The 14150-nt window shown below is 40.0% G+C and overlaps 1 protein-coding gene across 4 annotated transcripts in view; it reads left to right on the forward strand.

Annotated features, from left to right (window-relative positions):
• sulf2b (sulfatase 2b) overlaps positions 1–14150 on the forward strand; it is a 197113-nt gene that overhangs the window by 135349 nt on the left and 47614 nt on the right. For 3 of the 4 annotated variants that reach the window (XM_072656507.1, XM_072656509.1, XM_072656510.1), the window contains exons 1-2: positions 3728–4054; positions 12791–13045. In XM_072656507.1, coding sequence (XP_072512608.1) covers positions 12871–13045 — 175 coding nt within the window. In that variant the 5' untranslated portion in view covers positions 3728–4054; positions 12791–12870. Of the gene's footprint in view, positions 1–3727; positions 4055–12790; positions 13046–14150 lie in introns of those variants that run through there. The other variant, XM_072656508.1, reaches the window with a different exon arrangement.

Below are 14150 nucleotides of genomic sequence, written 5' to 3' on the forward strand. Positions count from 1 at the left end.
AGGTCTGCACACACACACACACAGTTTGTAACTGTCTGGGTGGCAGTTCCTAATGTAGGCCGATAAGGAGAGCAAATGGACAGAGTTAATTAAAAAGATAGGCCGCTCAATTTGACAGAGTTCCTTTCCTTCCCCCCTCCTTTTCTTCTCTGTTCAGGCCACATGCGCCGACACTAACAAAGACATGGCCTCTCAGCTTTCTGTAGTGCTAATTGTTTCAGGAGGGACTTCTCCCTCCTGTTGTAATCCTCTGTTGGGGAATTTGCGGGGCAGTCTGGATATTTTGTGGGACGAGTGCAGAGCTCTGGGCTTGGGCAGCTGACTGATATGGCCATTATGTGTCTGCCTGGTGGTTCTGTCTATGTGTCTGAGGCTTTTTTCATGTCTTGTTTGTGTGTATGTGTGTGTGAGAGAGTTGTTGTTTTGACTGTGTCTTTGCTCGTCTGCGCTACGCCTGTCCAGGCAATTGAAGTTCATCACAGCCATAAGTCTGCGGTCTGCACATAAGAATACTATTGTTCTTCAACATCTGGGTCCTGTTGAGGCATTTTATATTTCAGATGGATGTCTGCCTATGTGTAGTGCTATGATCACATAGAACCACAATCAAAGAGAAAAAGGAAGCGATGGGTTATTTTCATTGAATTTCTCTGTATTTAATTAAACTACATTATACGTTCATCTTGATTTCTAACTACTGGTCCAATCCAGCAAAGCAATGCTCATGCAAACAGCAGGTCGCGATGGTGACAGTCTAACTAAGGTCTTGGGCAAGCCAAGCGTAACCTGAGTAAAGCATGCAGTCCAGTCTGATATTGACCAGACTGTTGGAAGAAGGTTTGGTCAGGTAAAGGCTAAGCTTGTTTCACTGATTCACACACTGAGCTTTGGCAACATTTGGCAAAGGCTGCACTTTTGAGTGTACCAGCTATTTACAGCTATACGAACACACATGTCACTGATGGTAAACAGTCAGAAATAGACACCATTAGATTCAGTCAATATTTAAATTGTTGTCCTTTCAATTTTCTCATCGCTAGTTCCCACCTGCTGGCTAGGTACATCTAGAGCATAGGCATGGGAATCTATAGTGAATAGTGAATTTGCCAATATAATTTATTAACTAAGCAAATGCAAGTGCTGTGACTAAAATGGAAGGTTTTACAGTGGAGCTGCAGACGAAAAACATAGTAGCCTTGGGAAACACAGTGACACATTGAGCACTCACTGAGAGGCCAGGTTTACTGTGTGGGCCTAGCATTTCATCTGTAGGACGTTACCAGTCCAGCAGAAGCAGCAGCATCAGCCATGTTGGAGCGTTATCAGTGACTAACACTAAATCTTTCTTAGTGATCTGCTGTTCCTCTGCTGCACTCTTTAACAGCTCAGCCAACATCCGCACCCGTGTGGCTCTCATTCGCTGCTCTTGTTCGGAGCACATTTTCCACGTTCCACACAAGAACCAAACGCTCCCCCCACACCCCTAGAGTCATGATAAGTGATACTGCATGTTTCCAGACCTAATATTAATACTAAATGTCTTAGTTTTGTCCTGTTTCTTAAACCAGCCTATAGCTTGGGCAAGCTATTGTGTGCATGTAAGCGTAGTTAGTGCCAATACACCATTGTTACACTAGCAGAGCTGATTGATCCAGTCTCTGCCTACAAATGCATTTCTTTGTAACAACTGTTGTGAGGTTGGACAGGCTTTATAGCATGTTGGAAGAAAACACACACCAACTGATAAAAAACATTACAGCATTTTCTTTACATTTGTTTTCAGTAGGTTAACATCGATTTTCCAGTTTCAGCTGCAACAACACCAAGCAGTTTTGCATCTGGGCCAAAGTAGACGGTACCACTTGCTTCCGCAACTGAAAAACCCCATATGTGACCTTTCGACCGCACACAAAATAACTGTCGCTTGAAATATTATTATTTTGCTATGTAAGATTGCATTGGTGGGTGGGACCTAGATGAGACGAGTTCCATTTTAACCAGCGAGAGGGACGGGCCTGTTCCTCCTTCATCACATTCTAAACGGACCAAAAATGTACAGCTTCATTGCCCCTTCTGTATCCTAACACTCTATTTGCCAGCCTTCCCCGACTAAACAACCCAAACTGCATCTCTTCAGAGAGATCACCTCGTTTTGTCTCAAAAGGCACGTTCATTTTTCAGTATTATGCAAAATAAAGCAGGGGGTTATTTCATTTGCCGCCGCTGTGGATGGGAACCCATTCATTATGTGCTCTCTTTCTCTTTCTCTCCCTCTCTCTCTCTCTCTCCTCTCCTTTTGGAGAGAGACGAGAGACAAATTGCGGCTTGGTGCCAGCACGAGCTCGACCGAACACAAATCATATCTACAGCCTGGAACCCGAAGGCGGCATGCGCGTTGTAATTCAGGTAAATATGAGCAGGGCTTCAGCTTGGATGAAACACAGCTCGTTCGTGCGAGAGTAATTCGTATAAACGCGCTAACCAGCATTGTTTTGTTGCAGTTGTTCATGGGAATGTCAATAGAGAGGGGCTCTTGTACTGGGAGCTGGTTTGGACTTTAATTTTAGTCAGTAGAACAGTGAATATGGATATGCAGTTGTGAGAATGGCTGTCACGATTACTTGATTACAAAAAAAATAAATAAATCCAACATTTTATAAAAATCTAAAAGATGAACAAGGACATATTTGAAAATTTGAATTTGAAAATGGCTGCCTTACAGAGGAAGAAAAAAACATAATTTTCAGTGAAAGTCAGTGGAAAAGGATTTCATTCCAAGTCATTTTGGAGCATTTCTATTGGTCTATTTATTGTAAAATGAACACAGTGTCAAGAATAACATCCAGATTTAAATTCTGTCAAAAAGTGAAAAACTGAAAAATGGCAGTGTAAGGTTTTTGCATGACAGGGATGAAATGCATGTAAACAGACACATACACTTGCTTACATAATTCGCCGCTGTCCAATGAAAACCATGTATCTCCATTTTTGTCTGTTTTTAGTTTCTCCATGGTTTGAATGTGTAATCCACTGTGTAAATAATTCTGGATGAATGGACCAATAAAATTGCTCTAAAGTACTTATCTACTTATTGCTCTAAAAATTCTTATTTCACATTGACTTCCATTCAAGGTTAGACCATTTTCGCCTTCTCCTGTAAAGTCTCCATTTTGGAGATACATGTGTTTTATTAGATTTTTTAATTGAATGACTCTTTCAAAAAAAAAAAGAAAAAAAAGATTTCTCAGGGAATCGTTTAAAAAATCAGTAAATTCCTTGAATATTAATAGAATCAATAATGACTGCTCTAATATGGAAATGGTTTTCCTTTGGTTGTCAGCACCCCTCGCCCCAGCCCATTCTGTCCCGTTACGGGAGATGGACACATCTGGGGGGGGGGGGGGGGGTGAAAGGGGCGGGAGGGGCTGTGAAGGAGTTCAGGGAGGGGGGGGGCGTTAAATTGAAAACAGCTGACCTCAAGGTTATAACACATCAATTTGGTGAGATTGGATGGCTGGGAAGAGAAGAGAGGGAATTATAAAGCAGGGAGAGAGAGAGAGAGAGAGAGAGAGAGAGAGAGAGAGAGATAGAGAGAGAGAGAGAGAGAGCACAGCTGTGGGAAAGAGGAATAGGATGGGTCTGAAAAGAGGAGGGAGAAGAGAAGCGGAGTGAGCGGGCGAGCTAGAGAGAGCAAGAGAGAGAGAGAGGGAGGGAGTAAGAGAGGGAGGGATATAGTGAGAGCGCAGCGACCTGCGGAGACAGACAGCCGGAGAGCAGAGCAGAGAGAGAGAGAGAGAGATAGAGAGAGAGGGAGAAGAGAGCCCGAGCGGGAAGCACAGCTGCGGTATCGTGTTATCAGGGATTAGACGGGGATGCAGCCGTAACCTCCACTTCACTCACACAAGCTCTCACTCTCTCTCACCACACACACACACACACACACACACACACACGCACACACACTCACAGACGCACTGGATCTGGATATGTCCGCCTTCTACAGGATGACAAAGAGCAGCGCCGAGCCAAACAACCTGCACATCAATAGCATGAGGTACTTACAGTGTGGAGAGAGAGAGCGAGAGTGAGAGAGAGTGAGAGAGAGAGAGAGAGAGAGAGAGAGGAGTAGGGCAGTGGAGAGGAAGGCAGTGGCTCGTGGAAGAGAGCTGCCGAGTGGGAGAGTCCGAGAGAGAGCGGAGTGGTGAAACAGAAAGAGGGCTAAGGGGGAAAAGAGCTTTAAAGTTGAGCCAATTCTGAAAGCTGGAGCTTATTTTTGGTTATCAGCTGTTCACACAGCACTGTCACCTACAGCATCTGATCCGCACCCCGGTCCTTTCTTTTCGGACATCAGCTCAGTTCCTTGCTTTGTACTCATTTCCAGTCTCATTGGTCTGATTTCCGACTGTGGCTTGAGGAACACCACCCCCCTCAAAGTGAAGGTCTGCCTTGGTGTCCTTTCCCACTGTGTTCCTCTGTTTCTCAAAGCTTTTAGGTGCTCCTAGTTACAGAAGTTCTCAAGCTCTCTGAGAAAGGAAGCCGCTTGCCTGGTGACAGAAAGCAACAGTTACACAGTTGAGGGGAGTTTGTTGTGGTAGTAGTCTGCAGTGTTTAGTGTCCTGGTTCGAGCCCCCACAGATGTATCGGTCGTGTGGAGAGTGGTGGATACTGTTCTGCTGCCTCGTAGAGTCACAGTCCAGAGGTTGAGACACCTCCTCTGTGGGGTCTCATTCTCCTACACTCCCACATTTGTTTAAATATTGTGTCATGGACCGGAGTCGCCTTGCCGTGAAATCTCTCAGAGAGCCGCTGTGAGTGGATGGAGAGTGTAACATAGCCTAGGGTCGGAGAGAGCGAGAGCACAGATGAATGGACCGTGTGTTTGTTTGTTTTGTGTTTGTGAAAAAATGGACATTCCTCAGTTTTCCTCCTCGGCCTGAATACTCACTGAGGCTTTTGATCTCAATGACTTGCAAGACACCAATAGCATACCTTGGGAATTACGATTCATTCATTTCTGTCGCATGACTTTTCCCTTTTTCACACTTAATCTGAATCTGGTCAGGGTCCTTTAAATAGTCTCGAAATTTCATGATGAATGGACTGATAGCAATGCTTTAAAATGACCAGTAAAGAGCTGTTTACATTGACCTCTACTGAACGTTAAGAAGGGTTTTCCTTCTCCTGTAAAGTTGCTGTTTTTGCTTAGGAACATTACAGCCTACTGCATTTGTAACATACGGTCGATTGAAACGCTCAGTTTTTAGTCAAAGCACAGAAAACCTGTAAGCCTGAGCGTCTGCCCATTGACTTTGGACAGATTGAGTCAACAGGTTCTGATCTTTTCCAGGTGCAGGGAGATCATTGTCTGTGCTAACCAGCTGTGTAGATGCAGGAGATGAAGATGAGGTTCTTCTAAAACCTACTCCTTTCAACTTTCTATCTCAGCTGTAATATGGGATGGATGGAGACGGGTGGATCTAGGATGAGGGAATTCTGTCGAAATTCTGAGCTTCTCAGCTTGCTTTGGATCCCTGTTCACATAGAACATAGCATCAATGCATCTAATCAGTAGTCTAATCAATAAAGTGGAAGTGTAAAGGATATCACACAATTGCATCTTTTCTTTTTTTGATGAGTCTACACACTTATTTAGGGTTCGTAGAGTGCAACAGGCTGTATTTTATGGTCGCTGCGCATCTGAAGGTGGCTGGAAGTGGGCGCCGGGCGTTCCCCTTGCTAATCTAATCTAATTGTCTAATCAGAGAGAAAACATGCTGATATTGAATGGCTAATGAGTGGACGTGCGCTGCCTGTTACATCCGTCATGTGTTTCGACTCCGGGGCTGCATTTAGATTAGTATTGTAATGACGAGCACACATCGCCTACAAGACCTTGTTGTAGGACATTTCTATTCTGGGTAATAAAAAATTAAATGAGTGGGAATCACATGCTCACGTCTTTAGTCCGATATCTGTTATTGGATATTTCTAATTATATATACATATTCATGTTTTAATGCACAATTTCTATTTATTTTCTGATATTTAAAAACAATAAATACAAAAAGAGGCACATTATACATGTGATTTTTTTCAGTATGTTAAATTTAGCAATAGAAATTAAATTACATATAATTTTGAACAACAAAACAAATAAATTTGAAAGACATTTGCTTACAATTGTTTGTGTGTATATGTACATATATAGAGCTGTCTTTACTTTGATATAGAGCACTGGTTATGCATTTGAAGAAAGTGTCATATTTTACAAGGCAAATAAATGGTTAGTTTTACACAGATCATATATATATATATATATATATATATATATATATATATATATATAGTGAATAAATCAGATTTTAGGGGGCCCTCCAAAGGTTCCACACTCAAATGCATAGGTAAATCAAGGGGGTTGCTTGACGTACAAGTTGGGAATATACCGACATTCATCGGACAATATTAAAACAGATTTCAAGTATAGCAAAAAGTAAAAATCGAACACAAAGTTTTTGCATGACAGTGATAATACGCTGACTTTACTTGCTTGATTGACATGACAATTGAATTAGTTCATACCGTGATTTCTTTATGTCATTGCTATTAACCTGCAACTGACAAATGTCATGTCAATGTCACTGACATTGTTTACGGTTAGTTACTCCATTGCCTGTAGCAGTGTAGAATTCTGCAGCTTTTACCCTCACAGTAATGTACATCTCCCTCAAACACAAAGCCAGACATACACACAGATGAGATGTGTGCTGTGTGCGCAGTGACACAGTGAGTAGCTGTAAGGCAGTGTTGGATCCGTCTCTGTGGGTTTTAGGGACGCTGAGGCTTTTCCCATGAGGCTCGGCTTGTTTCACCCCCACGCTGCCGCTTTACCGTGGCTTTTCCTCCTCTCCAAATGCTCACTGTGGGGCTTCCCCTACAACCGCCGCTGCAAACACACACACAGTCTTTAAAATGGGAATAAGGCATTCCGCTCAGATAACTGAAATTTAGAGTAACCGTAATAAAAGAGACGATGAAAGTATGAGCAATGTGGGCAATAGAAAAATCTGGCTTTTGATATTTGTAACAAATAATTAGGAGATTTAAAGTTACATGTAAGGTTTAAAAAGAATATTTATTTAAAAAATGGGCTTAATTAAAAGTACAGTACAGTTATAATAATACACGAATAAAGCATTTATTAATAAAGCAAAGTTTTCCACCCATGGTTGTAATGTACATACAAAAAAAAAACATTTTCTGCATACATACAAATAAAATGTATATATATATATATATATATATATATATATATATATATATATATATATATATAGTGCACATTTATTTGGATAAAGAATTAGTTTTTTCAAACATATGATTATTATTATTTTTTAATATTTAAAGGTTTTGATTGTTTTATTCTGCTACTGTTTTTTTCAGTGTATTTCTAAAACTAATTCCAAATCATAGCTAAATATGAAATCAATAATTCATAATGTTATTAAGGGTGAAATTCCTTTTTGGTAAAACTTTTATACCCATGTGGTTTTTTTAACCTTTCCGATACAAGACACAACATTATTTTCTGCTGTAATTGTTATATTTCAAGGATTTCCTTCTCTTTTGGTTCTTATTAGTTATGCACCAATTTGCTTCTAGAGAGCAAACACTTACCTACAATTGTGGTTGCATATTTACATCCACTTGTCATGGACATAAATGTCTTTGCAAAATTGCAGAATGAGTTTCAACATTCACATTTAATGAAAACAAACAAGAATTTCTATTTTCACAAGGTAAAAATTATATATTATACAAAATGTTTTTTTGTTTTTTTTTTACCTGCCAAAGCCTTCTAACTATCTGTTGGTGATCATGATTGACAACAGCTTCTCTGAGCCCATATAAAAGGTGTTTAACAACACTTATCGGATTGACCAACACAGTACAATGGGGAAGTCCAAAAAGCTCATAGCAGATCTGATTTACACACATCAGGTCTGTTTCTTGGAGTAATTTGATCTTGGCTATTTTGCCAAGATCTGGAAGAAAACCCAAACTATCACCCTCAGCTGGGAGGAGATTGGGTTTGTATGGTCAGGAACAACCCAAGACCCACTAAGGCACAGGCTTACCATGATTACCAGTGTCACAGATTTACATTGCCATTGACTGAGAGGAAAAGGAAGCCCTTGCTCCAAAATTCCCACATTGAATATCGACAAAAAATGCACATGGACAAAGACAAAGACATGGACTTTTGAAGGAATGTTGTATGGTCAGATGAGACTGAAAGATTGAGTTGTTTGGTCCCAATGACCAGAGGTTTGGATGAGTAAAAGGCAGTTAACCTCAAGAACACTGTACCAGCTGTTAAGCATGGTGGTGGCTGCCAGTTGAAATGGTAAATTGCACAAAGTGGATGGAACCAGCAACTAACAGGACAATGACCCATGAACATACAGGCTAACAATTTTTTAGAAAAAAATGTTTATTTTTTAGTCAGGTTCATACCTGTGCTTAAGTTGGGTCCATGTCAGGAAACTAATTTAACCAATTGTGTTCAACTCAACCAATTCTGCCTGGTAAAGTGATCACATTCAACCAGAATTCTGCCAGAAGATTGGGGATGGCTATCAGAAGCATCTGGGCAAGGTGAAACCTTCTAGGGGACATACAAATCTTTGGTGTGCTGTAGGTATATTTTGGTCCTGAATGTTTGATTTTGAGCCAGGGAACCTGGAAACCTTAAACACATGACACAAAAAGAGCAATTTAAAGAAATCTTTGAAAGCTAATATTGCTATGACATTCCTTCATTTCATGTCTATGTAAACACCTGACCACAGCTGATGTGTCTCTTTGTTTTGGTGACCATAAAGTCTTCAGGTTGCACATCTATAAATCTCTTTTAAGGGCCCTTAATATATTATTACAATTATATCATTTGACAAGATTACTTCCAGTACCAAAAGAATCATGTATTCAAATACTCACATTGTCTGGCATTGGCTAAACACCTGTAGTTCCTCCTCTTATTATTTTCCTCTGAGCAACAGGATCTGCAGGAGCATCTTTGTCTCCGGCTGTGTTTTCTGTCGATTTCTATGATACAGCACTTGTTTAACAGTAGTTAGCGTGCTCTACAGTCAGGGCTTTTTAAGCTTTAAAAGCTTCTCCTTGTCGTCCGCGGAGTTTGCTGATAAAGGTTGCTGCTCTGAGGGCTGTGAGCAGAGCTTAGGCTTGTTTCCTGTGTGTTTTCATATGATAACAGCGTAACTGTGAAGCCTTTTATCAGAATATCTCAATGCACACACATTTTCTGTCCTTCGACAAACTACATCAAGCACTGCATTACAGGAGACCAGTTATCATGAGCAGGACTTTTTGGTTAGGTTCTTTAAAGGCAGAGTGCACTCATCAGCTGCAGACTATCCAGGGTTTCCGGAGTCTCTTCATGGGATTTCTCTCTCTCGCTATGTCAAGACATGCACTGGAAAAAGATTTATTGTTTAGGCTTTAGTAACCCAGGTGCCTTAAACATTTTAAGGTCATCGAATTTCTAATAGGACATTAGAACAACAACCAGTGTGTTCAATTCTGTCAACTAATTGTTTCTTTTATTTGTCAATGCCAGCTCCCACCCACTAACTTGGACTCCCCCAGTCATATAATGCTATAGGAACGGGCATCTGAGACACGTGAATCCAGCCAGCTGCATTTTTTTAAACCTCTACTAATGCAACATCATTGACTAGCTTCTACAAGCTTGGTGGTGAACATTAACTGCCCCTCAGTGAGTGACATGTGGAGAGTCCATGGTACCCACCCAGGCCATCCCACCCACCCAGAGAGTGCCAGGCCAATTATGTTCTCTTGGACCCAAACCATGGTTAGGTATTGTTGGTACATGTTGGTAGATTGAGCACTTAGACAGTAGCACCTCTTGGGAGCTCCCTTTTCAAAGTGTGATATCTTCATTTAGTCTTCTCCCCACTTGTGGCCAATTCTCACTTGTTACCTAATGCAACCAGGTTAGCACGCATTTCCTCATACTCAGTCATTTGCATCTTTTTAGACTGATACTAATCAGTCATCAGGCAGGTCAGTTAAGCGAGGCCAGTTATACCGTCCTAGGCCCCGTTGACACCTGGTCACTTCATGTGACTAGTATCTGGATTGTAACTTGATAAGATTTTAACCACATGTATTTACGCTTAGTAGTCAAATGTCAAATGTAATTTCTGGTTAGTCTGACTGAAATTTGATTGCTGTGTGTGATAAAACGCTCGTTATGGGGCTCGTTGTGTATCCGTTCGGTAAAATTCACAGTTTTATACATCGTCATAAAACTTCAGATTTAGAGGAAGGCAACAGCTTTGGGCAGTCCAGAGTTTCAGTTGTAAGGTTGTGGATGCATTTACACTGCTGTAACACGGCTATACTGTCTATACTGTGGCTCAGACCACTTCCTGAGGTGGTTTGAGTGATGGGATTTGTATCTGGTTTAAATGTGTCTGGGGTGTGTTTACATTTTTGTTCAGATGTGGCTCGGTCTTATCCATTTATAATCCTGCATATGCATATGCATAACGTGACCAGGTGTAAACGGGGACTTACGACTCCTGGACATGGTTGGCTGTGGTATAGCCACAATTTGCTTGAATTTGCAAACTCCTGATAAAAGGGTCAGCCCTTTATCAGCCCCTAAAACAGTTACCATCAAATACAAGAACCTTTTTTTTCTTTGAGCCTTAAAGCAAATCAGCCATTTTAAAGAGAAGGACTTTTTAATATAGCCATCTCAAACTCCAAAGAATTTCCATACAGTCGACATAACATTGAACAGCTAGCAACTGTGTTGTTAAGCTTTAAGCCATGCTAATATTTATAGCTAAATTAGTTTTTTCCTTCCCAGAACCAATTGTGGGTGTGGGATCGGTGCCATCTCTAGTCTTGAGCATTCAGTTTTTCATAACCTACAGTGCCTGGATCATCAAGAATCTGCTGCTGTGTGAGCCGCTGTGCGCGTGGCAGGCTAAGACCAGGGGTCCGTGCATTTATCTCTGTCTTGAAAGTTAGTAGGATGGAGGGGGATTCCGTCTGACTGAATAATTAATGTTCAGTATATGATGACTCTGCATGAAACAGGGCTGTGTGTTTTCCTTGAATAACTGCAGTTGGAGTGTGTGTGTGTGTGTGTGTGTGTGTGTTTGTGTGCATGCAAAGCCCCTGCAGGTGATCATATTTCAGTGTGCTGACTGTAGTGAATACACTAAAGCAGACAGAGGGAGAGACAGAGGCAAAGAAAATTACACTATACAGTCTCTCCGGTGCTGTTCAGTGAATTAGAGCCAGTAAGAAAATCTGCCCTTGACATTTTGTGCCTACTTCTGTCGAATAAATGGGGAGTTTAGTGAATGCTGAAATAAAGGTTAATGAATTCATTCAAATTATGCTCGTCAAACCTCATTTCACAGGAATTGATTTTTTAATTGTGTCTCAGAATTGCATTATCTGATTTACTTTAGGCTGCTCATTTTCAGCCTGCACACAGTATGCACACATTGCAGTTTCATATTGTGGAGTTCCATATCTGGATCCCAGTAGTGAAAGCATACTGGGGAGACATTTTTCTAAACTGTGATATGTTGACAGGCCTATATTAGCACCTTCATTTTTAAATATATATATAGTGGTTGTATATATATATATATATATATATATATATATATATATATATACAGACAACTACTGTTGTTGTACTGTTGTTATTCACATATTTACTAACTAAACTATGGGTTCTGTTTAGACATTTGTGATTGAAAATATCATCCAGTCAATTCCCAGTAGAGCCCCCAATCTGCATAGCCAGAGATACTAAAAAGTAGGACTTTGATAAAGCACAGACAGGCCAAGCCCTGTGCACAAGACATCAAAATATTTGCTCTTCAATAAATAAATGAATATTCATTCATTCATTCATTCATTCATTCATTCAATAAATATTTTACTTGCAATTGTCTTTATTTCTTTGTTTTTCATCATTCTTAATTGACACGAATATCATAAACTACCCATTAAACATAAATAGCAATTTTAAAATACGACCACTTCTAGTTCAAATCCAAATACATCGATTTTGAGCACTAAGGAGATGCAGATAATGACATTATGTTGCACACCTGGTGTGTATGTTCACATAGTCTTAAAAAACAGGTTTGGAAGTAAAGCAAAGTAAAGTCCAGAACTCTGACCCAAAACACCAAATGTTAATAAATGGACCTTAAATTCTCTAAAAGATCTGACATTCTCAAACATTAGGACAGTTTGGCAGACTGTATATCATTTTAGAGAGTCTTCATTCTGAGACCTATAGCAACTAAACCTTTTGACCCCTAGGTTTATTATTCTGTTATAAATCCTGCTATGAAGAAAACAGAAACTACTATGCATTATTTGGTGATCATTTGGCATAGTTTTTGAAGTCCCACAGGCCTCTATTTTAGGGTATGTAAAACTAATTTTAATTATAAGAGTAATGCAAATATGCAGAGATGAGGAACTGAAGTGTAGGCCTATGTGCAGGGTTTAAGGGGTTAATCTGAGGATCCTGCTGATTCTTTGAGGTTTGATGGAGTTATATGCTTCCATTACTGTTCCATTACATTAGCCCTGTTGCTTCAGTGCAAAAGTAAAGAAGTCAATATTGTCCAAATTAATTTTTTTTTGTCAAACTATTACTGTAAACAACTTGTGAATCCCTAGCATTCTCCTCTTCTCTCGGCAGGTGCTGTGAGGCCTGGCTACAGGTAGCGTAAGCAGGAGCCCAGACGTGGGACCTGAGGCCGGTGGTCGGTGGACATTGCCATGGCAATCAGCGGGCAGATGGGCCGGTTGGTGGTACTGTTGGCTGTGTTGATGGTGGCCCACGCCTCCGTCTTCCTCTCTGGCCACAGACTGAAGCCTCGCTTCCAGCGTGACCGCCGCAACATCCGCCCTAACATCATCCTCATCCTCACTGACGACCAGGACATCGAGCTGGGTGAGCCACAAAACACACCTTTACATTCACCTGAATCACAGCCAAGACATAATTCTGAGGCAGCCTCCCATGAAATAGGGCAACTGCCTGTTACAGAGCTCAGTAAATGCTTTACTCACAGAAGTCAGTTTTATGAAAAATGGCAGCCACACATTGCCTGTTTTTTAAACAGTGTACTAAGCAGAAAGGTCTGAACAGAGCACTATATATAATAATAATAATTATTATTATTATTATTATTATTAATATTTCAAAAATCACTTGCATTTATATGCAGAAGAACAGCTGATCTGAACAGAGAGGCCAGCTACAGGGCTGGATATCAGGTCAAAAATATATATAATTTACACACAGAATTGATAGATTTTATATATATATATATATATATATATATATATATTTTATATTTCAGATTTGTTTACTATTCTATTAGTTCTATTCATCTGAGTAGTGAAGCAATAACACGTCTCATATTAAAATGATAATGAAAATGATATATTTACAATATAAGTACAATACAATATAAGTTCAAACCAGTGATTCCTCAGTTCAGAGTCCATGCCTCTAGTCAAAAATATCAACGATGTAAAGTAAAATTTATTTTTTTATACCTTGTAAACAAAACAGGAACCTTTTATTTTGTGGACATTGTTTATATAAGGCCTAGTCTTATTAGTATCTCCCTTGCAAACAATTGTCAGTGTTCGGTAGATTATTAATGTCTTAATAAATAAATAAATAAATGTATTGGATGTCTTTTAATATTAGTCTGGTTGAGTTGTGGTAAATCCAGACATTTGTTAAAAGCATATTTAGGTACATTTAAGTATACTCCAAGCTAAAAGGGTTTTATAGGGTCTTACAGGTCTTTTTAGAACTGAAAAAGGATTCTTTGACTTCCAACAACAGTGGAACCACTGCGAGTTTGTGTGTTCTACCTCTACCACCTATCCAAAGAACCATTTTTTTTTTTTAGAAGAGTTTAACAGGACTTGCCCTAAAGATCTTTCCTTTCATAGTTTCCACTATTCTTGTAGAAAAGGTGATCATTTTATTTGTAGTGAGAGTGTTTTGTTCCTGCGGTTGTGGAGTTTAGCAATGTTTA

This window comes from Salminus brasiliensis, chromosome 14 (genome assembly GCF_030463535.1).
Source record: "Salminus brasiliensis chromosome 14, fSalBra1.hap2, whole genome shotgun sequence".
Taxonomy (NCBI): Eukaryota; Metazoa; Chordata; class Actinopteri; order Characiformes; family Bryconidae; genus Salminus; species Salminus brasiliensis.